Source organism: Arachis hypogaea, chromosome 2 (assembly GCF_003086295.3).
Source record: "Arachis hypogaea cultivar Tifrunner chromosome 2, arahy.Tifrunner.gnm2.J5K5, whole genome shotgun sequence".
NCBI classification, from domain to species: domain Eukaryota; kingdom Viridiplantae; phylum Streptophyta; class Magnoliopsida; order Fabales; family Fabaceae; genus Arachis; species Arachis hypogaea.
The window spans coordinates 99,724,003-99,747,568 of NC_092037.1; the positions used below are offsets into that span (position 1 = coordinate 99,724,003).

At 34.7% G+C, this 23,566-nt stretch overlaps 5 protein-coding genes across 5 annotated transcripts; all 5 read left to right on the forward strand.

Moving 5' to 3' along the window:
* Positions 1 to 1,493: 1,493 nt before the first annotated feature.
* On the forward strand, positions 1,494 to 1,988 carry LOC140177590 (probable pectinesterase/pectinesterase inhibitor 40). The gene has a single exon (XM_072210720.1). The coding sequence runs from the start codon at positions 1,494 to 1,496 to the stop codon at positions 1,986 to 1,988; it is 495 nt and encodes a 164-aa protein (XP_072066821.1).
* A 3,575-nt stretch (positions 1,989 to 5,563) lies between these two features.
* On the forward strand, positions 5,564 to 12,183 carry LOC112756551 (putative disease resistance RPP13-like protein 1). Its single transcript, XM_072206419.1, has 2 exons — positions 5,564 to 9,404; positions 12,074 to 12,183. Exon 1 carries the CDS (start codon positions 5,878 to 5,880, stop codon positions 8,194 to 8,196), a length of 2,319 nt encoding a protein of 772 aa, XP_072062520.1. The 5' UTR covers positions 5,564 to 5,877; the 3' UTR covers positions 8,197 to 9,404; positions 12,074 to 12,183.
* Positions 12,184 to 12,190: 7 nt separating this feature from the next.
* LOC112729581 (putative disease resistance RPP13-like protein 1) lies at positions 12,191 to 17,245 on the forward strand. The gene is made up of 3 exons (XM_072206423.1): positions 12,191 to 16,180; positions 16,299 to 16,363; positions 16,514 to 17,245. Exon 1 carries the CDS (start codon positions 12,288 to 12,290, stop codon positions 14,481 to 14,483), a length of 2,196 nt encoding a protein of 731 aa, XP_072062524.1. The 5' UTR covers positions 12,191 to 12,287; the 3' UTR covers positions 14,484 to 16,180; positions 16,299 to 16,363; positions 16,514 to 17,245.
* On the forward strand, positions 14,808 to 16,175 carry LOC140177591 (putative disease resistance RPP13-like protein 1). Its single transcript, XM_072210721.1, has one exon. It carries the CDS (start codon positions 14,808 to 14,810, stop codon positions 16,173 to 16,175), a length of 1,368 nt encoding a protein of 455 aa, XP_072066822.1.
* Positions 17,246 to 20,878: 3,633 nt separating the features above from the next.
* Positions 20,879 to 21,472, forward strand: LOC112729589 (putative disease resistance protein RGA3). The gene has a single exon (XM_025779762.1). The coding sequence runs from the start codon at positions 20,879 to 20,881 to the stop codon at positions 21,470 to 21,472; it is 594 nt and encodes a 197-aa protein (XP_025635547.1).
* Positions 21,473 to 23,566: the final 2,094 nt, after the last annotated feature.

Consider the following 23,566-nt stretch of genomic DNA (forward strand, 5'->3'; position numbering starts at 1 on the left):
GAAAGAGAGAGATTAGAAAGTGAGTATCAATTTCTGTCATGAAAAAGCCAAGACAGCTAAGATGTGAGAATATCTAGAAAAATCTATGAGTGGTGTAGACTAGATGTAGATCTCACTTTTGGGATTGAACTAGGATATATCGTAATCTTTTCTATTATAGCTTTCTTCCAAAATATCATTAAAATTGTCATCTGCATATCTTTCCACAAATCTTGTGAAATTGTAAACACTAGCAGATTTTTTTTTTAACAAATGAAGATGCATTCAGAATGTCATTATGTTACAAATATGAAGTGCTTAGGGCAAACATTGTGGTAGCTGCTACTTTTGTATGTTAGTAAGTAAGGATTAGACTGAGTTCGGTAATTCTGTTACAGCCATTATAGGTTAGTTGTTATAGCATTCCTCTCCTATTTTGTGTCTAACAACATAGTACTACAGGTTGATATCTAAGCAATAGTGTATTAATTTATTTTGTAATTCATTTTTATTTAGTAAATATACAAATTAGTTTTCTCATTTTCTTTTTTCAATCCCTTTAACTCTGCTTTCTTTCTCTGTTTTCTGATTTTTTTTTTCTTACTTTCAGTCTCTTAAACTATAATTTTGGCACCTCATTCTGACACAAGTTTTAGTTGTGTAGGATTGTTGCACTACAACAGTAAAATAATAAAATTTACAATAGAGAGCAACAAAGTTGAAAATCGAATCATATGCTTTGGGTGCAAATTTCATTCCATTTCATAGCTGCATAGCTGCAGCACTTAAACCAGGAGCCAAAATGATTAAAAGGTGTCACACATTATCACACATACCATCCTTTTAAGAGCCATTAATTTAGACAACATTTAAAATCCATGCCACATTATGATCCTATTTGACAAAACTAATATAAATTCATAAAGGGTCAAATTTCATTCCATCTCTGTGACATAATCTACAGATAAATTCAAACTCAAACAACACATTTCCATTTTTTCTTTTTTAACATCAAATGATATGCTCAACTTTACACACAAAAGCATGATATTCTTTTCTCTTTATATTTTGAGTGTGTATAAGTAAAATGAGTTCAAATACTATTTCTCTTTTTTCATTTTTACAATAACCCAAAACCACCCTGTTTATTCCCCATATTCCAATATATATAGCACCCTACACAACCACACATTCACACCCTTAACCAAAGCTTCTACTACACCACTTCTATTTTTCCTCTTAAGCCCTTTACAATGAACAACCTCACAAAATCACCATGTTTTCCCTTCATACCAATCCTATCCATGATTTTTGCACTGATCTTTTTAGCTACACATCTCAATTATTTCATTGAAACCCCAAATTTCAAATCAACAACACAACAAGAAGGGAAAAAACATCTCCATTTCCAAAACCATATCCAATTAGTAGCACATTCCGAATGCAAAGGAACACTCTACCCTGATCTCTGTTTCTCAACCTTATCCACATTCCCAAACCTTGAAACAAGAACAATGCCACAAATAATCTCCAAAGTAGTCAACCACACAGTCCATGAAGTCAAATCTTCATCCAACAACTGCACCACCATAATCAAGAATCTCCAAAACACTCTCAACACCATTGAGAAAAGAGCCTTAGATGATTGTCTCAAACTCTTTGATGACACCATAGTAGAACTCAACACCACCATTCTTGATCTCTCAAAAAATCCATCATCATCATCATCATCATCTTCCAACCAAGATTTGCAAACTCTACTAAGTGGGGCAATGACAAATTTGTACACTTGTCTTGATGGTTTTTCACAAAGCAAACATGGGAATGCTGTGAGAGGGTTGATAGAGGAGAAAGTGATTGAGATATCACATCATGTTAGTAACTCATTGGCAATGTTGAAGAAAGTGAAGACAAGTTTGAAGAAAGAAGAAGTGTTTGCTGAATATGGAACAATGAAGAAAGGGTTCCCTTCATGGGTTTCTGCTAAGGATAGGAAGCTTCTAGAATGAAACTAAGGTTGATGTTGTTGTGGCTAAAGATGGTTCTGGAAATTTTACTACTATTGGTGAAGCTGTAGCTATGGCTCCTAATTCCAGCACAAGCAGATATATATTATATTATTAAAATTATTTTATACTATATTTAAAGAAAATCATTCATTCCTTTCACTCATTGCATTACATTTTCAGCAAAATCTCATACGAATGATCATTTATAAGAGCTTTGAAGTTGATTTGGCTAAGAAAAATGCCAAGTGTATTTATTTTATTTTGTATATTAAATTAGCACAACTTAAAAATTAACTGATCTCTTTTTAAGAGTGTACAACCTTTGCAGCGTTTAAAATTTGGAGTGTTGCTATATACTGGAGCTTCTTTAACAAGAAGGAAAAAGAGGAAAGGAAAATTCAATTTTGCATATAGAGCAATATTGTGCATTGATCTCTTTTTCTCAAGAGCTTTCATTTCTTCATCATTTCATTCTCTTAAAAAATAGCTGATATGATTTAGTTTGTTCATAAGAAAGAGAGAGCTTAGAAAGTGAGAATTAATTTCTGTAATGAAAAAGGCTAGAGAGCTAGGATGTGACAACATCAAGAAAAAGCCATGAGCAATTTAGTGTGATACCGTTTGAAAATTTTGTTTTTGTATTTGGCTTGAATGAATCAAGAAATCAATAAATTTTAAAATATATTTTTAGTTCCGGTAACAAATCCTGGGATTTTATAATCAATAGACACAATTCAGACCAAATATATATATTTTGGTGAAGGAATGGAGGGGGTATTTGGCTTATGATCTTAGCTTATAGCACTAGTTATAATTGTAAACTTTTATGTAGATATAGTTATAAAAAGATTAATAGAATAAAGTTTTATTATTACTATGTACTCTAGTTTTCACCTTGAAAGTAAGTAAAAAAAATTACAAGTGGATATTGATATTGATACTTAGCATTGTTAAACACTATTTTGCCCCTAAGAACGTTGTAGGGGGCATTTGAAAATTGGAAAGATCAGAAGGAATCCAGCTTCCTTTCAAGGCCGAAATCATCTCACAGTTTTGGACAAAGAAAACAAGAAGATTCTCATGAACTTTGTCTTAAGACCAAAGGCAAAGGATATATGAAGTCAAAATAAATATTATTGGTTAATTATATAATAATGCCAGCATGCATCACACTGTCACTATAATAATACTTCACTGCTACTGCTACCACTTCCTTACCCTCCTTTCTGTTTGTGAGAATTCTGAGTTTTGAGTGAATACTACTACAAACTTCATCCCTTACCTTTCTTACTTCCTTGATCTTGTGAACATGGCCGCTGAACTTGTTGGAGGAGCTTTGCTTTCTTCTTTTCTCAATGTTCTTTTCCACAGGCTGTCTGATCCTGGGATTTTCAACCTGATCCGAGGGAAGAGGCTTAGTGAGAAGATGATCCAGAGGTTCAAGGCAATCCTGAAAAGTTCTTTGTTGGAACCTTTGAAGTCAAGAATGTAGGCAAACATGATGCTAAAACTCGTCATTTGTTATATGATCTCAGTGACAATGACTCAATCTCAAAGATCTCAGAAGCGTGTGCTAGTTTACGTCATGCAAGGACTCTGTTGCAAATAAAGAAATACCGTGAACTCAAAGACGGAATTGATCCTGGTCGCTTAGTAGCACAGTTGAAGCGCTTACGTGTTTTGCCATTTACATCATTCAAGATTGACTCATTGCCTGATTCCTTGGTAAATTGTACAAGGCTGAAAAGCTACCGTCCAGGATGCAAGATCTTGTAAATTTGCGTCATCTTGATGTTGATGGCACTGATCTGGAAGAGATGCCAAAAAAGATGAGCAAATTAAAAGATTTGCAACTTTTAAGTAAGTATCTGGTGGGAAAGCATGAAGATAATGGAATTGGGGAGTTGGGAGAACTAGCACATCTTCATGAATCACGGCTCATTGTGGATTGAGAAATTGGAGAATGTTAAGAGTAGTGGTGAAGAGTTGTATGCAACATGATTTGTAAATAGACCAAATAATGTAATAATAAGAGTCTTATACAACATGTATAAGTAAGCCAAATAATATAAGATTTGAATATTTGTAAGTGAAACTTTTTATAATTATGATTATTATGACAATCTATTTGTATATATTTATTGCATTTAATTAGTAATTTATATTTCAAATAAATAATAATAATAGGTAAGAATTTTTTTAATTTTTTTTTAAAGAGGATTAGTTGGAAATATCTACTCAATCATTGAAGTAAACATTATCCTGGTAAAAAGGACAAAAACATGTCGGATTCTTTTGTAGGAATAAAATAAGAAGCATCTTGGGAACATCTTAATATAATTTTGCTATAAAAAATATAAGCACCACAATATAATTCAGCAGAAAGAAATTTTGGAGCAGCAGACACATGCGCAATTAGAATGCAACAAGGTGTCTCCTAATGATGAGGATACAGCAAGAATGCAACATTACAGCCTTTTGAAAAGAGACAGATGGAAACTATATAGTTGAAGGTTTGAAAGAGGGAAGAATACCAACATTTAGATCGTAAATCAGAGCATGCTGATTAGTCACTTTTTCTTAGAGACATTTAGTCTATAGATACTATGAGTTAGAAATCAAAATATGTATAGTGTGAGGTGTTCAGTTTTCTGTAAAAGAAACAAGGCATGAATGAGTGTTAGGATGTGAGTGAGAGCATCTAGCCAAAGCCTTAAGAGAGTATGAATGACTTGTAATCTGAATCTGTTTAGTGAAAATCCCATAATTTTTTTTGTTTTTTTTTTTTTTTTTTTGTGGTGGGAACACTAAATTAGGATCAATTCAGGATATATCACTGAGTAAATCTCTTCTAACTTTGATCTCTTCCTTAGCATGTTTATTTACTGCATTTCATGAGTTCTCATAAAACTGTTATAACCTGCATACTAGTATTTTGAGATTGTTTGAAAATTTTCCTTCTGAAAATTGTGTGAATGTTATGATTTTGAATATGTGAGCTTGTTATGGTAAAAAATAGTTTTTATATATGTATAGCAAAATCATATTCCTACAGTGGTCATATCCCGGCGACCATTATTGAAGACTACATGAAAATGTTGTTGAGGTTGCTGGGATACATGCTTCCAATTTATGCATTTAGCTTTTAGAATCAACTAACCAAAAATAAAATTTAAAAAAATGTAAAATAAAAAGCTTTTATAATCATACTTCCCTCTCAGTGAAGCTAAGAAACCAGATTAGATAAAGGCTGATTACATGGTTTTGTTATTTTCTAATTGATTTAATAAGGCATCACATGAAAAATGTATTTAAAAAAAAGACTAGAACTAAAATGTGTAAAAAGTAAAAAGAAGTGAAATCATTCAACAATTTTCTTATTTAAATTATTGTTTTCCAGGAAATGATGGTAAAATGTGGGTAATGTAAGATCCATTTTTGGTCTTTGGAGCAAACAAAGCTGAAGCTAGGCTAAATGGTTGATATGATATTCTAAAGACAATGAAGTATGGTTCTTAATGGAAGTAATTTTCTTTTCTTCATCTTGTGTTTGTCAAATCTGATGGTTTAATTAATTTGCTAATCTCAAATTACACACTTATTCTTCTATGCTCTATGAGTTATTTATATAATAAATACAGATCTCTCTGTACGCTTTATTTATATAATGAACACTTGATCACTGCTTTCGAGGAAGAGAGCAAGAAGCATCATGTGAAGTTGTCTGGAAGACCAATAAGCATTTCAAGTCAACTTACTTTTTGCTAAACATAATATCATCTCCACACTAACTTCTAAGCTGCTACCACTTACTTACCCTTTTGTGTTTGTGAGAGATCTCAGTTTGACTGCACTTCCTTACCTTTCATACTTTCTTGATCTTCTGAACATGGCTGCTGAACTTGTTGGAGGAGCTTTCCTCTCTTCTTTTCTCAATGTTCTTTTCGACAGGCTCTCTGATCCTGAGATTATCAACTTGATCCGAGGGAAGAAGCTTAGTGAGAAGATGATCCAGAGGTTCAAGGCAATCCTGAATGGTGCTGAGGCCTTGCTGAATGATGCTGAACGCAGACAAATCAGAGAGGGGCCAGTGAAGATCTGGCTGGACGATCTCAAAGATGCTATCTATGAGGCTGACGACTTCTTGGATGAAATCGCCACCAAAGCTGCAACTAAGAAGGATCGAGGTAACTGCCTAACTCGTTTTCTGAATTTGAAAGATAGAAAGAAGGTTACTAGGATGGAAGATGTCATTGCTAGGCTAGAGTCCATAGTGAATCAAAAAGATACTCTTGGCCTGAAAGAGATACCAATGGAAAACATGTCATGGAGAACTCCATCCACATCTCTAGTTAAGGTGTCTGATATATATGGCAGGGATGAAGATAGAAAAGCTTTAGTCAAATTGTTGTTAGATGATGCTAATGATGGTGACGTGTCCGTGATCCCCATCGTTGGCATGGGTGGGATAGGAAAAACAACTTTGGCTCAATTGGTTTACAATGATGACCAAGTGAAGCAAAAGTTTGATGTTAAGGCATGGGCTTGTGTTGGCGAAGATTTTAATGTTCTTCGGTTGACAAAGACTGTAATAGAAGAAGTAACTTCTAAGTCTTGTGAACTGAATGGCTTAAATTCTGTTCAACAACGTTTGAGGGATGAGGTAACAGGGAAGAGTTTTTTGGTTGTTCTGGATGACATGTGGACCAATCATTATGATGATTGGAAAACTTTTCTAATTCCCTTCCAATGTGGAAGTCAGGGAGGAAAGATTCTTGTAACAACCCGCATTGATGTTGTTGCTTCTATGGTGAAAACAATTCCAGCTCACAATTTGAGTTTGTTGGATGATGAACAATGTTGGTCGGTGTTTGCAAATCATGCATTTTTTCCTACTGAATCCCGAGATCGTTTGGCTTTGGAAAAAGTTGGTAGAAAAATTGTTGACAAGTGCAAAGGACTGCCTTTGGCTGCTCAATCACTTGGGGGCTTGCTAAGAACCAAGGATAACATAGCAGACTGGGAAGATGTTTTGATGAGTGAGATTTGGGAGTTTTCTGAAGATGAGTGTAGGATTCTTCCTGCATTAAGGATCAGCTATCACTACCTCCCCTCGTATTTAAAACGTTGCTTTGTTTATTGTTCTTTGTATCCTAAAGATTACGAATTTGACAAAGATGAATTAGTGTTATTATGGATGGCAGAAGATCTTTTGCAACAACCAAAGAGTGGAAGCATTTTAGAAGAAGTTGGATATAAATACTTCAATGATTTAGCTGCACAATCATTCTTTCAACCTTCAAAGAATGGTTATGTGATGCACGATCTCATGCATGATCTAGCGACATTCTATGGTGAAAAGTTCTTTGTTAGAATCTCTGAACACGAGAATGTAGCCCAACATGATACTAAAACTCGTCATTTGTCATATGATCTCAACGACAATAATTCAGTCTTGAAGATGTTGGAAGCATGTGAGAGTTCAAGTCATGTGAGGACCCTGTTTCAAATCAAGGCAGATTTATACCGTGGACGCAAAGAGGGAATTGATCCTTGTGGCTTACTAGCACAGTTGAAGTGCTTACGTGTTTTATCATTTACATCATTTAAAATTGATAGATTGCCTGATTCAATTGGTGAATTGATCCACTTGCGTTATTTGAATCTCTCTAACACACTTGTCCTGACATTGCCCAAGTCCTTGGATAATTTGTACAATTTACAAACATTGAAGTTGGCAGAGTGTAAAAAACTTAAAAAGCTTCCCTCCAACATGCAAAATCTTGTGAATTTGCGTCATCTTGATATTGGCGGCACTGAATTGGAAGAGATGCCAAAAAAGATGAGGAAATTAAAAGATTTGCAATTTTTAAGTGACTATATTGCGGGCAAACATGAAGAGAATGGGATTGGAGAATTGGGAGAGCTAGCACATCTTCATGGTTCATTGTGCATTCAGGAATTAGAGAATGTTAAGAATAGTGGTGAAGCATCGAATGCAAGGATGGATGAAAAAATACACCTGAATGCTTTACATTTGTGGTGGTCATCATTTGAAGAAAGAGAGGTTTGTGATTCCCACGCTGAAAAAGATGTACTTGACAAATTACGTCCTCACAAAGACTTGAAGAAGCTATTCATCGAGGGTTACAGAGGTACGATGTATCCAGATTGGGTAGGGCAGTCTTCCTACCACAACATGACTTGAAGAGGCTAAGCTTATGGGGTTACAGAGGTACAATGTTTCCGGATTGGGTAGGGCAGTCTTATTACCACAACATGACTTGGTTGGAGCTGAGTGGATGCAGGAATTGTTGGGTGGTTCCTTCACTTGGACAGTTACCCTCTCTGGAGAGGCTACTCATTTCAGGGTTCAAGAAGGTGAAGAAGATTGGTGGGTCATTTTATAAGGGTGATGGAACTCATCAGCATCAGGAGACACCCTTCCGATCCCTTAAATTTGGAGTGTTGCTATATATACTGGAGGTTCTTTAACAAGAAGGAAAAAGAGGAAAGGAAAATTCAGTTTTGCATATAGAGCAATATTGTGCATTGATCAGTTCCTTCCCTTGGACAGTTACCCTCTCTAATGGGATTGCATATTTCGCGTTGTGATAAGCTGAAGATGATTGGTGGCGAATTCTATGACTATAAGGCTGATGGAACTCATCATCATCAGGAGACACCCTTCCGATCCCTTAAATTTCTACAATTTTATGATATGAATGCGATGATGATGATGACGGTGCGCCATTTCCTCAACTTGAGAAGCTCGATATTCTGAGCTGTCCTAAGTTAAGAGGAGATTTTCCCACTTTCCTTCCGTCTTTGAAATCACTTTGGATTTCAGGATGCGAGCAGCTTGGTTGTTATGTGCCAAGAGCTCCCATGATTCGCGAATTAAGAATAGATGGCAAACAGGAAGCAAGATTGCGGGAGCTACCACTTCCCATGTTGGAAACACTAGTAATTAATGGAGAGCAGCAGGTGGATTCTGTGTTTGAGGCCATGATCCACACCCAACCAACCTCTCTCAAAGAGCTAGACATCTCAAATTGCTCATCAGCCATATCATTTCCAGGGGATTCTTTGCCTCCTTCATTGCGAAATCTGGACATCATACATTGCAAGAATCTAGAATTCCCAATGCAAAAACAACAACATCACTTGCTACAGACACTATTCATAGACAACAGCTGTGGTTCACTTACGTCCTTTGCATTGCCAGCGTTCCCAAAACTCAAGCATCTGACAATCGCTGCCTGCCTCTTTACATTCTCTCCAAATCAGAGAATGTGGGTTGTTGGGTGAAGGCATAGAGAGGAAGGATCCCCACATTTGGCCATCCATTTCCCACATCCCTATAATAAATGTTAATGGGAAACGGATTCGCAATGACTCAACATCTTAAAACAGGTAACTCTTTTGCTATCTCTCTATGCCAACCCCACTTCATCTTCAACATCATATTCATTCTCTCCTGTATGATCATTCTTTTATTTCCAAATTTGTAGTGCTGTTTTGTTGTAAATACAAAACCGAATCCTCTTTTTTCACACTGTTAATCACCACTCTATTAAATGGGCATGATATTGTAGAATAATTGAGTTATTTCTTTCAATTTTCTTAATGCAGAAGATTAGCAACCCTACTCTGCTATCTTCGGCACGAACTTTCATTCTTACTTTCATTCTTTTGAACTTTAATTTTGGTAGCTCATTCAAGTTTTGATTGTGTAGCATTGTTGTAGTGCAAAAGTTAAATAGTAAAAGTTACAAATAGATGGCAACAAAGTTATCAAATCATAGGCTTTGGGCGCAAATTTAATTCCGTTCCCTACCTGGAGAGTTGCAACAAGATTACCTTTGGTATAAGTAGAAGGACGCCGTGGTGGTACCACCAAAAAATTATAGCTCATCAAACCTTCTTGTCAAACAAAAATGACATTGACTAATGAAGTTGAGTATCCTAACCTATATTTGTAGTGGGCAAATAACCCAAGCACATTCTAATAATCGAAACTTTAGCCTTTAGCCATACTAGAATGAGATCTGCGCATAGCACGGGGAGATAAATTAATTATACTATATAGTATATTTTAATATTGTTTATAGATTGATTAGATAATATGCATACTAATGTTGAATTTAAAGTGTTTTATATTAATAATATTTTACAAAATATTTATTTAATAATTTATATATAATTTCATATAATTATTCAACTAAAATATAATACAAATTGAATTATAGATTATTATTTTTAGAAATTTTAATTCATTTACTTTGCTTTTAAAAAAAGACATAAGTTTTTTATTTTTGAGTTGTGCAAATTTATATTTGTGTAGTTTTCATGGTTTGTAAATAATTAAAGAAAAGAGTTTCGAAAAAATGAATTTGAATGAAAACACCAGAAATATAATATAAAATTATGAATTAACTTTGTAATCATGACATATTCGAATGTATCTAATAAAAAGATGTTGTGTTAAATTTGAACTTACTTAGAAGAATTTTCAACATTTTGTATGAGAGATTAAGAAATGAAATAATAGTAGTAAGAGTTGTATGCAACATGATTTGTAAATAGACCAAATAATGTAATAATAAGAGTCTTATACAACATGTATAAATAAGTCAAATAATATAAGATTTGAATATTTGTAAGTGAAATCTTTTATAATCATGATTATTATGACAATCTATTTGTATATATTTATTGCATTTAATTAGTAATTTATATTTCAAATAAATAATAATAATAGGTAAGAATTTTTTTTATTTTTTTTTTAAAGATGATTAGTTAGAAATATCTACTCAATCATTGAAGTAAACATTATCCTGGTAAAAAGGACAAAAACATGTCGGATTCTTTTGTAGGAATAAAATAAGAAGCATCTTGGGAACATCTTAATATAATTTTGCTATAAAAAATATAAGCACCACAATATAATTCAGCAGAAAGAAATTTTGGAGCAGCAGACACATGCGCAATTAGAATGCAACAAGGTGTCTCCTAATGATGAGGATACAGCAAGAATGCAACATTACAGCCTTTTGAAAAGAGACAGATGGAAACTATATAGTTGAAGGTTTGAAAGAGGGAAGAATACCAACATTTAGATTGTAAATCAGAGCATGCTGATTAGTCACTTTTTCTTAGAGACATTTAGTCTATAAGATACTATGAGTTAGAAATAAAAATATGTATGTTTAGTGTGAGGTGTTCAGTTTTCTGTGAAAGAAACAAGGCATGAATGAGTGTTAAGATGTGAGTGAGAGCATCTAGCCAAAGCCTTAAGAGTGTATGAATGACTTGAAATGTTGAAAATTTGTAATCTGAATCTGTTTAGTGAAAATCCCACCATTTTTTTGTGGTGGGGACACTACATTAGGATCAATCCAGGATATATCACTGAGTAACTCTCTTCTAACTTTGATCTCTTCATTAACATGTTTATTTACTGCATTTCATGAGTTCTCATAAAACTGTTATAACCTGCAGACTAGTATTTTGAGATTGTTTGAAAATTTTCCTTCTGAAAATTGTGTGAATGTTATGATAGGTTTATTAGTGTTGGTGAGTGGTTGACCTTGTGGCATCGCTTTTGAATATGTGAGCTTGTTATGGTAAAAAATAGTTTTTATATATAGCAAAATCATATTCCTACAGTGGTCATATCCCCGCGACCATTATTGAAGACTACATGAAAATGTTGTTGAGGTTGCTGGGATACATGCTTCCAATTTATGCATTTAGCTTTTAGAATCAACTAACCAAAAATAAAATTTAAAAAAATAAAAAATAAAAAGCTTTTATGATCATACTTCCCTCTCACTGAAGCTAAGAAGCCAGACTAGATAAAGGCTGAGTAATGGTTTTGTTATTTTCTAATTGATTTAATTACATAAGGCATCACATGGATTTTCTATTCCTTTTGCATCATATTTGATCTAGTGCATGGTACCTTACACCTATAAGAAAACGTATTCCATTAAAAAATAAAGACTAGAACTAAAATGTGTAAAAAGTAAAAAGAAGTGAAATCATTCTACAATATTCTTATTTAAATTATTGTTTTCCAGGAAATGATGGTAAAATGTGGGTAATGGATCTTCCATTTTGGTCTTTAGAGCAAGCAAAGGTGAAGCTAGGCTAAATGGTTGATATGATATTCTCAAGACAATGAAGTATGGTTCTTAACGGAAGTAATTTTCTTTTCTTCATCTTGTGTTTGTCAAATCTGATGGTTTAATTAATTTGCTAATCTCAAATTAAACACTTATTCTTCTATGCTCTATGGTTTATTTATATAATAAATACAGATCTCTCTGTACGATTTATTTATATAATAAACACTTGATCACTGCTTTCGAGGAAGAGAGCAAGAAGCATCATGTGAAGTTGTCTGGAAGACCAATAAGCATTTCAAGTCAACTTACTTTTGCAAAACATAATATCAGCTCCACACTAACTTCTACGCTGCTACCACTTCCTTACCCTTTTGTGTTTGTGAGAGATCTCAGTTTGACTGCACTTCCTTACCTTTCATACTTTCTTGATCTTCCGAACATGGCTGCTGCACTTGTTGGAGGAGCTTTCCTCTCTTCTTTTCTCAATGTTCTTTTCGACAGGCTCTCCGATCCTGAGATTATCAACTTGATCCGAGGGAAGAAGCTTAGTGAGAAGATGATCCAGAGGTTCAAGGCAATCCTGAATGGTGCTGAGGCCTTGCTGAATGATGCTGAACGCAGACAAATCAGAGAGGGGCCAGTGAAGATCTGGCTGGACGATCTCAAAGATGCTATCTATGAGGCTGACGATTTCTTGGATGAAATCACCACCAAAGCTGCAACTAAGAAGGATCAAGGTAACTGCCTAACTCGCTTTCTGAATTTGAAAGATAGAAAGAGGGTTAATAGGATGGAAGATGTCATTGCTAGGCTAGAGTCCATAGTGAATCAAAAAGATACTCTTGGCCTGAAAGAGATACCAATGGAGAACATGTCATGGAGAACTCCATCCACGTCTCTAGTTAAGGTGTCTGATATATATGGCAGGGATGAAGATAGGAAAGCCTTAGTCAAATTGTTGTTAGATGATGCTAATGATGGTGACGTGTCTGTGATCCCCATCGTTGGCATGGGTGGGATAGGAAAAACAACTTTGGCTCAATTGGTTTACAATGATGAGCAAGTGCAGCAAAAGTTTAATGTTAAAGCATGGGTTTGTGTTGGTGAAGTATTTGATGTTCTTAAGGTGACAAAGACTGTAGTGGAGAAAGCTACTTCTGCTTCTTGCAACATGAATGATTTAGATTCAGTTCAACAACGTTTGAGGACAGAGGTAACAGGGAAGAGTTTTTTGGTTGTTCTGGATGACATGTGGACCAATCATTATGACGATTGGAAAACTTTTCTAATTCCCTTCCAATGTGGAAGTCAGGGAGGAAAGATACTTGTCACAACCCGCATTGACACCGTTGCTTCTATGGTGAAAACAATTCCAGCTCACAATTTGAGTTTGTTGGATGATGAACATTGTTGGTCGGTGTTTGCAAATCATGCATTTTTTGCTACTGATTCCCGAGATCGTTTGGCTTTGGAAAAAGTTGGTAGAAAAATTGTTGAGAAGTGCAAAGGACTGCCTTTGGCTGCTCAATCACTTGGTGGCTTGCTAAGAACCAAGGATAACATAGCGGACTGGGAAGATGTTTTGACGAGTGAGATTTGGGAGTTTTCGGAAGATGAGTGTAGGATTCTTCCTGCATTAAGAATCAGCTATCACTACCTCCCCTCATATTTAAAGCGTTGCTTTGTTTATTGTTCTTTGTATCCTAAGGACTACGCATTTGACAAAGACGAATTAGTGTTATTATGGATGGCGGAAGATCTTTTGCAACAACCAAAAAGTGGAAGCATTTTAGAAGAAGTTGGATATAAATACTTCAATGATTTAGCTGCACGATCATTCTTTCAACCTTCAAAGGATGGTTATTTAGATTCATTTGTGATGCACGATCTCATGCATGATCTAGCGACATTTTATGGTGAAAAGTTCTTTGTTAGAATCTCTGAACACGAGAATGTAGCCCAACAGGATGCTAAAACTCGTCATTTGTCATATAATCTCATGGACAATGATTCAGTCCCAAAGATGTTGGAAGCATGTGAGAGTTTATGCCATGTGAGGACCCTGTTTCAAATCAAGGTATATTTATATGGATACAAAGAGGGAATTGATCCTTGTCGCTTACTAGCACAGTTGAAACGCTTACGTGTTTTGTCATTTCCATCATTTCAAATTGATAGATTGCCTGATTCAATTGGTGAATTGATCCACTTGCGTTATTTGAATCTCTCTGACACACTTGTGGTGACATTGCCCAAGTCCTTGAATAATTTATACAAGGAAAAGTATAGGGTACCAATATATTATCTGCCAATTTCTGCCAACTCTTATTTATATTTGTGTTTCATGGAAGTGTATTCGTAGATGTGTCTAATAATTAATATATTTTAAATACATATATAAAGAGACACATCCAGAAAATATATCTATAAAAACACTTTTATTAAACACAGTTATAAAAAAGACATTTTTATTAGACACATCCACTGAAACACAATTATAAATAAGAGTTGGCAGAAGTTGGCAGATATGCTGTTGGTAACCTAGCGGAACCGTTTATACAATTTACAAACATTGAAGTTGAGATACTGTAAAAAACTTAAAAAGCTTCCCTCCAAGATGCAAAATCTTGTGAATCTGCGTCATCTTGATATTGTCAGCACTAATTTAAAAGAGATGCCAAAAAAGATGAGCAAATTAAAAGATTTGCAATTTTTAAGTGACTATATTGCGGGCAGACATGAAGAGAATGGGATTGGAGAATTGGGAGAGCTAGCACATCTTCATGATTCATTGTGCATTCAGGAATTAGAGAATGTTAAGAATAGTGGTGAAGCATCGAGTGCAAGAATATATGAAAAAATACACCTGAATGCTTTGTATTTGAGGTGGTCATCATTTGAAGAAAGTGAGGTTTGTGATTCCGAAAGTGAAAAAGATGTACTTGACAAATTACGTCCTCACAAAGACTTGAAGAAGCTATCCATCAGGTGTTACAGAGGTACCATGTTTCCGGATTGGGTAGGGCACTCTTCCTACCACAACATGACTTGGTTGGAGCTGAGGGGATGCAGGAATTGTTGGGTGCTTCCTTCACTTGGACAGTTACCCTCTCTGGAGAGGCTACTCATTGGAGAGCTCGACAAGGTGAAGAAGATTGGTGGGTCATTCTATAAGGGTGATGCAACTCATCAGCATCAGCAGACACCCTTCCGATCCCTTAAATTTCTCGTTATTGAAGAACTGCCTTGCTGGGAGGAATGGGAGTCATATGAATGTGATGATGATGATCATGCACCATTTCCGAAACTTGAGACGCTTATTATACAGAACTGCCCTAAGTTAAGAGGAGATTTGCCCACTTTCCTTCCGTCTTTGAAATCACTCGACATTTATGGGTGCGAGGAGATTGGTTGTTATCTGCCAAGAGCTCCCATCCTACGCGAATTAAGAATATATGGCAAACAGGAAGCAAGAATGCGGGAGCTACCACTTTCCATGTTGGAGAGACTAGTAATTAATGGAGAGCAGCAGGTGGAGTATGTGTTTGATGCCATGACTCACACCCAACCAACCTCTCTCAGAGAGTTACGCATCTCAAACTGTTCATCAGCCATATCATTTCCGGGGGATTCTTTGCCCCCTTCATTGAAAGAGCTGGCCATCTATGATTGCAAGAATGTAGAATTCCCAATGCAACACCAACAACACGAGTCACTAAGGGGTCTTACAATAGACAACAGCTGTGATTCACTTACATCCTTCGCATTGCCAGCGTTCCCAAATCTCAATGGTCTAAGAATTGCAAGACGTGAAAATTTGACATCTCTGGAGGTGTCACAGTCACAGTCCCTCCGACAATTAAGGGTTGAAGAATGCCCTAAGTTGGAGAACATAATAAGGCTGCCTGCCTCTTTAAGGGGACTCTACATCAGGAAATGTCAGTTGTTGGGTGAAGGCATAGAGAGGAAGGATCCCCACATTTGGCCATCCATTTCCCACATCTCCGTAATATTTGTTGATGGGAATTTGATTGACAATGAGTCAACATCTTAAAAGAGGTAACTCTTTTGCTATCTCTCTATATCATATTCATTCTCAACTACGTAATCTTTTTTTTATTTCCAAATTTTGATCCTTTTTATTCTTAATTTCTTCTTCTTTGTTCTTCATGTATAGGGACATTTAATGATTCTTCTGGGACTTGTCAGTTTAATGCAGTTCCGTTGTGCACCTCCATTCTTGTAAGGATGCTTCTCTCTCTCTAACATCTCTCTATTGGAGCTTGTTTTGTTAATTCAAGGATCATACCTTGAGAATCATGAAATCTTTCCCTTCCATTTTTTACCTTTTTTATTAATGCTTTTTCTTCTTTTTCTTCTTATTTCAATCAGCTACTTTTGCACCACCATGCCTTGTCTTACACCCAAATGGAAGGTCTTTCATTACCTTTCTTGGTGTTGCTCCTGCTTGCTTGCCCGTGCCCTTTGTTGGATTTGGTATAAGTTAATGTGTGCTGAGCCAAAATTGTATGAGTTGTTATAATGTGTTTGTTTTGGTGCAGCAAGAAACAAACTGAAGCAAAGTTGGAGTAAGCTCAATTTGGAGAGCAGGGGAACCTGGTCAAGAATGATTTCACGAGGTGTGGTCTCTGCATCAATACGAAAGCTGAATTCATGGAAGACACCATCCTCATACAAAATCAAAAGAAGAAGTAAATGATGTAGAACAGAATTTCGATAAGCCAAAATAGGAAGGAAAAACTTACTTATATATTTTGACTGATATTGTGCAATTATCTTTTTTCTCTGAGAGTTTTCATGTCTTCATCATTTCATTCTATTTTAGGATAGCTGATATGAATTATTCTGTTTATAAGAAAGAGAGAGCTTAGAAAGTGAGCATCAATTTCTGTCATGAGAAAGGCAAGAGAGCTAGGATGTGATAACATAAAAAAAAAGCCATGAGTGGCATTTGAGATATTTGTTTTTGTATTTGGCTTGAATTGGTATTTGTAACTTGAATTTGTTTATAGTGAAAAGTTCTACCATTTGTTGTGGTGGAGACTGGATGTAGATCCCATTTTGGGATTGAACCAGGATATATCGTGATGTTCATCTTCTCTATTACAGCTTTCATTCACAATATCATTATAACTGTCATTTGCATATTTTTCTGCAAAATCATGCGATAATTTTATAAAATATCTCTATCTAATAAAATAAATTTTTAAGCACCAGCTGCCTTTTTCTTTTTGGGCAAATGAAGATGCATTGAGGAAGTTATTATGTTATAAATATGAAGTGCATAGGGCAAATATTGTGGTAGCAGCAATTTTTGCATGTTAGTACTAAGCAAAGATTAGGCTGAGTTTGGTAATTCTGATATGGCTGTTATAGGTTAGTTGCGGTTTATAGATGATTTTCTATGTTTTGTATGTAACAGCATAGTACTATAGGTTGATAAATAAGCATTATTGTTATTAATTTTTATTGACATAGAATTGTAATTGTAATTCACTCTCATCAGTAAATTTGTTTTTGTATTTGGCTTGAATTGATAATTGTAACTTGAATTTGTTTATAGTGGAAAATTCTACATTTTTTGTGATGTAGATCCTACTGCTGGAATTGAACCAGGATATATCGCGATCTTCTCTATTACAGCTTTCATTCAAAATATCATTAAAAATGTCATCTGCAAATCATGTAAAATTATAAACACTAGCATTTTTTTTTTAACAAATGAAGATGCATTCAGAATGTTGCTATGTTACGAATATGAAGTGCTTAGGGCAAAAATTGTGGTAGTAGGAGGTTAATTATTATAGTATTCCTCTTCTATTTTGTGTGTGACAACATAGTACTACAGGTTGCTATATAGCATTCCTCTTCTACTTTCAATCCCTTCAACTCTGCTTTCTTTCTCCATTTTCTGATGTTTTTTTTCTTACTTTCAGTCTCTTAAACTATAATTTTGTGTAGGATTGTTGCACTACAAAAGTAAAATAATATAATTTACAATAGATAGCAACAAAGTTGAAAATCAAATCATATGCTTTGGGTGCAAATTTCATTCCATTACCTAGATGCATAGCTGCAACACTTAAACCAGGAGCCAAAATGATTAAAAGCTATCACACATAATCATACATTCATCCTCTTAAGAACCATTAATTTAGACAGCATTTAAAATCCATGCCACATTATGATCCTATTTGACAAAACTAATATAAATTGAAAAAGGGTCAAATTTCATGCCATCTCTGTGACATAATCTACAGAAAAATTCAAACTCAAGCAACACATTTCATTTTTTCTTTTTTAACATCAAATGCAATGCTCAACTTTACACACAAAAGCATGATATTCTTTTCTCTTTATATTTTGAGTGTGTAAAAGTAAAATGAGTTCAAATACTATTTTTCTTTTCTCTTTATATATATAGCACTCTACACAGCCACATATTCACACCTTTAACCAAACCTTCTACTACACTTTTTATTTTTGCCTCTTAAGCTCTTTACAATGAACAACCTCAGAAAACAATCACCATGTTTCCCCTTTATACCAATCCTATCCATGATTTTTGCACTGATCTTTTTAGCAACACATCTCAATTATTTCATTGAAACCCCAAATTTCAAATCAACAACACCACAAGAAGGGAAAAAACATCTCTATTTCCAAAACCATATCCAATTAGTAGCACATTCAAAATGCAAAGGAACACTCTACCCTGATCTCTGTGTCTCAACCTTATCCACATTCCCAAACCTTGAAACAAAAACAATGCCACAAATAATCTCCAAAGTAGTCAACCACAGTCCATGAAGTCAAATCTTGATCCAACAACTGCACCACCATAATCAAGAATATCCAAAACACTCTCAACACCATTGAGAAAAGAGCCTTAGATGATTGTCTCAAACTCTTTGATGACACCTTAGTAGAACTCAACACCACCATTCTTGATCTCTCAAAAAATCCATCATCATCATCATCATCATCTTCCAACCAAGAGTCATGTAATATCACCTGCCATGTTCGGCCAAAAAGTTACATTATTAAAGAGTAAATTATACTTTTTGTCATTGAAATTTGGCAAAAGTTTTAAAAAAATCCATAAATTTTATTTTATTTCAATTTTGCCAAAAAATTTTCGATTTGCATCAAATATATCCTTGGCGGCTAATTTTTCATAAGAACAACTTTCAAAATAAGCAAATTAAGTATAATTTTCATGCATTATTTTTGGATTGATTTTAAATTTTTTGAAAATTTAACTGTCAAGAGTATATTTGGTGCAAATCGAAAACTTTTTAGACAAAATTAAAACAAAATAAAATTTAGAGATATGTTTAAAATTTTTGCCAAAACTTAAAAACAAAAAATATACCTTACTCTATATTTTAAATGGTTGATTATATAGTCATATAGATAGTATTACATAGCACACATAGTTTACCTTCTTTTCTTGGAGATTTGAGAGTATAGCAACAATTAGAACTACAAGGGGATCTTCATTATTATCTATGCTGTAGTTTGTTACCAAAATAGTTATCAATTGAATGCGTGATTTTGGTTAAATGTGAAAAGCATCAAAATTTGCTTAAACACAAATTAAACCTTATTGTTTTGTATAAAGCAGGTTACTGTATGTAAAGCTAATAATACAACAAAGGACCATTCACATTTGATTTTCTCATCAGTTGGTGGAGGATGGTCCCGATGATGTTAAACATCATACTTATCATTTCAATACATTTGGATTCCATTCAGAAAATAAAAGTAACTTTTTCGATAAAAAGTAGGAAATGTGTGAATGAATGTAAAAACAAAAGAAGAATTTATGCTTCAACTTAATAATGGAAGCAAACATCACCCAGAAGCAGAAGACCAATAAGCATCTCAATTTTGAAGTCAATTTACAATACCATATACTTGGCTAAACTACACTGCAACCTACCACTTCCTTCTTACCCTTTTGTGTTCGTCAGAATTTTTGAATTCCAGTGCAAACTATAAACAACTTCTCTCACCCTTTCTTACTTTCTTGCTCTTGTGAACATGGCTGCTGAACTTGTTGGAGGAGCTTTTCTCTCTTCTTTTCTCAATGTTCTTTTCGACAGGCTGTCCGATGATAAGTTTGTCAACTGGATCCGAGGAAAGAAGCTTGACCAGAAACTGCTTGGAAGGTTGGAGAATATTTTGAACGTGGTTGAAGCTGTGCTGAATGATGCTGAGAAGAAACAGATCACTGACAATGCTGTGAAGAGTTGGCTCAAAAATCTTCAAGATGCTGTCTATGATGCTGATGACTTGTTGGATGAAGTATGCACCAAAGCTGCCAATAAGAAGGATCCAGGTAACTTTCGTATCTTCAATTCACAAGATAGGGATATGGTTATGACTAGGATTGAAGAAGTCATTGCTAGACTAGAGGATATTGCGAAACACAAAGATATCCTTGGTCTGGAAAAGATTGCAGCGAAGAACATGTCAGGGAGGATTTCATCAACCTCACTAGTTAAAAAATCTGATATGTTTGTTGGCAGGGACAAAGAGAGGGATACCATAGTGAAATTGTTGTTAGATGATACTAAAGATGGTGAAATATCTGTGATTCCTATTGTGGGCATTGGTGGGATAGGAAAAACTACTCTGGCAAAATTGATTTATAACGATGTTGAAGTGAAACAAAAATTTCATGTTAAAGCATGAGTTTGTGTTGGTGAGGAGGAATTTGATATTCTTAAGATGACAAAGATTGTGATAGAGAAAACTGGTAGTTCTTGTCACTCAAATGATTTAGATACAGTTCAAAATCATTTGAAGGATAAGCTAGAAGGGAAGAAATTCCTGGTTGTTGTAGATGATGTATGGAGCAGTAATCGTGAGGGTTGGGAAAGTTTTCTAACTCCTTTTGAATGTGGAAGTGAGGGAGGTCATATTCTTGTAACAACCCGTCTTGATTCAGTTGCTTCTATGGTGAAAACTAATCATATTCAACCTCTCAATTTGAGTTTGTTGCATGAGGAAGATTGTTGGTTAGTGTTTGCAAAACATGCATTTTTTCCTACTGAATCTAGAGACCGTTCAGCTCTAGAAATTATTGGTAGAAAAATTGTTCAAAAGTGTAAAGGGTTACCTTTGGCTGTTCAAACACTTGGGGGCTTATTAAAAACAAAAGATCATGAGAGGGAATGGATTGATGTTTTGAATAGCGATATTTGGGAGTTTTCGGAAGATGAGAGTAGCATTCTTCCTGCATTAAGAATTAGTTATTATTACCTTCCTTCATACTTAAAAACGTTGCTTTGTTTATTGTTCTTTATTCCCGAAAGACTATAAATTCGAAAGAGATGAACTTGTGTCATTGTGGATGGCAGAAGGTCTTTTGCAGCAACCAAAGAGTGTCAGCAGTTTAGAAGAAGTTGGTTATAAATATTTTACTGATTTAGCTTCAAGATCATTTTTTCAACATTTGAAAATTCATTTGTGATGCACGATCTCATGCATGATTTGGCAACATTCTATGGTGGAGAGTTCTTTTCTAGAACCTTTGAACTCAAAAATGCAGCCAAGCATGATGCTTATCCTCGTCATCTTTCATATGATCTTGGCATCCGTGATTCGCTCTCAAAGTTCTTGGAAGCATGTGATAATTTACAACATGCAAGGACATTGTTGAAAATCAATGTTGGTAGCAGCCATGATTCCTCGGAGGAAATGGATCCTTGTCGCTTACTTGCACAATTGAAGCGCATAAGGGTTTTATCATTTGAATTCTTTCCTTGTGACCATAATTCATTGCCGGATTCAATAGGTGATTTGATCCATTTGCGTTATTTGGATCTCTCTGGTACACCTATCGTGACATTGCCCGAGTCCATGAGTAACTTGTATAATTTACAAACATTGAAGTTGGCAAAGTGTAAAAGACTTAAAAAGCTTCCCTCCAATATGCAAAATCTTGTGAATATGCGTCATCTTGATATTGAGGGCACTGATTTAGAAGAGATGCCAAAAAAGATGAGCAAATTAAAAGATTTGCAACTTTTATGTAAGTATATGGTGGGGAAGCAAGAAGAGAATGGAGGAACAATGAATCTCAAACAAATCAGATGAGGTGCAGTCTCTGCATCAATTCAAAAGCAGAATTCATAGAAGACATCATCCTCGTACAAAATCAAAAGAAGAAATGGATGATGAAAAACATAATTTTGCAAGGACAGATAGACCAATCAAAATGCAACATGATTACCTTCAATGATATGGATACAGTTGGAGCAACCTGTCAAAAATAGGCAGAAAGCTTACAAACTTTTCAAAGAAAAAAGGAAGGACAAACTTAGTTTTATATTTTTATTTACACTGAACAATTATCTTTTTTTTCCCTTGAGAGTTTTCATGCCTTCATCGTTTCATTGTATTTTAGGAGAGCTGATATGAGTTATTCTGTTTATACGAAAGAGAGAGCTTAGAAAGTGAGAATCAATTTCTGTTATGAAGAAGGCAAGAGAGCTAGGATGTGAGAATATCTAGAAAAAGCTATAGTGCCGTTTGAGAAATTCGTTTTTTTGTATTGGCTTGAATTGCTATTTGTAACATGAATTTGTTTATAGTGAAAAATTCTACCATTTGTTGTGGTGGAGACTGGTTGTAGATCCCACTTTGGGATTGAACCAGGATACATCGTGTTGTTCATCTTCTCTATTACAATTTTCATTCACAATATTCTTATAACTGTCATCTGCATATATTTTCTGCAAATCATGCTATCATTTTATAAAATCACCTTTATCATTCAAATCTGCATCTCTCTTCCATTTTCTATAGTGCTTCAGGTTGGTATATAAGCATTAGTGTTATTAACTTATTGACATAGAATTATAATTATAATTCATTCTCATTCAGTAAATGTACAATTCAATTCGGTTTTCTCTTTTATGTGCTTTCAATCCCTTCAACGCTGCTTTCTTTCTACATTTTCTGATTTTTTTTTTCTTACTCTCAATCTTTTACTATAATTTTGGCACCTCATCCAGACACAAGTTTTGGTTGTGTAGCATTGTTGTAGTGCAAAAATTAAATTGAAAATCAAATCATATGCTTTGGGTGCAGATTTCATTTCATTCCCTAGCTGCAATAAGATTGATTGGATTTCAATCTCTAATACTGGAACAAGATTTCCTTCGTAAGAAGTAGAAGGACACCTTGGTGGTTCTACCAAAAAATTAAGATAATCAAACCTTATTGTTAAACAAAAATGACAATGACTAATGAAGTTGAGTATCCTAACCTATATTTATAGTGGACAAACAACCCAAACATGTTCTAAATAGTTGAAGCTTTAGAACAAGTTGGTCATAAATGCTTCAATGATTTAGTTGGACGATCATTTTTTCAGCCTTCTAAAACTGCTTATGACGGTTCATTTGTGAT

Bases quoted from the DNA above. Each gene is read 5' to 3' on its own strand.
- LOC140177590 (XM_072210720.1), top strand. From the start codon at position 1,494: ATGCCACAAATAATCTCCAAAGTAGTCAACCACACAGTCCATGAAGTC.
- LOC112756551 (XM_072206419.1), top strand. From the start codon at position 5,878: ATGGCTGCTGAACTTGTTGGAGGAGCTTTCCTCTCTTCTTTTCTCAAT.
- LOC112729581 (XM_072206423.1), top strand. From the start codon at position 12,288: ATGGTTTATTTATATAATAAATACAGATCTCTCTGTACGATTTATTTA.
- LOC140177591 (XM_072210721.1), top strand. From the start codon at position 14,808: ATGAGCAAATTAAAAGATTTGCAATTTTTAAGTGACTATATTGCGGGC.
- LOC112729589 (XM_025779762.1), top strand. From the start codon at position 20,879: ATGACAAAGATTGTGATAGAGAAAACTGGTAGTTCTTGTCACTCAAAT.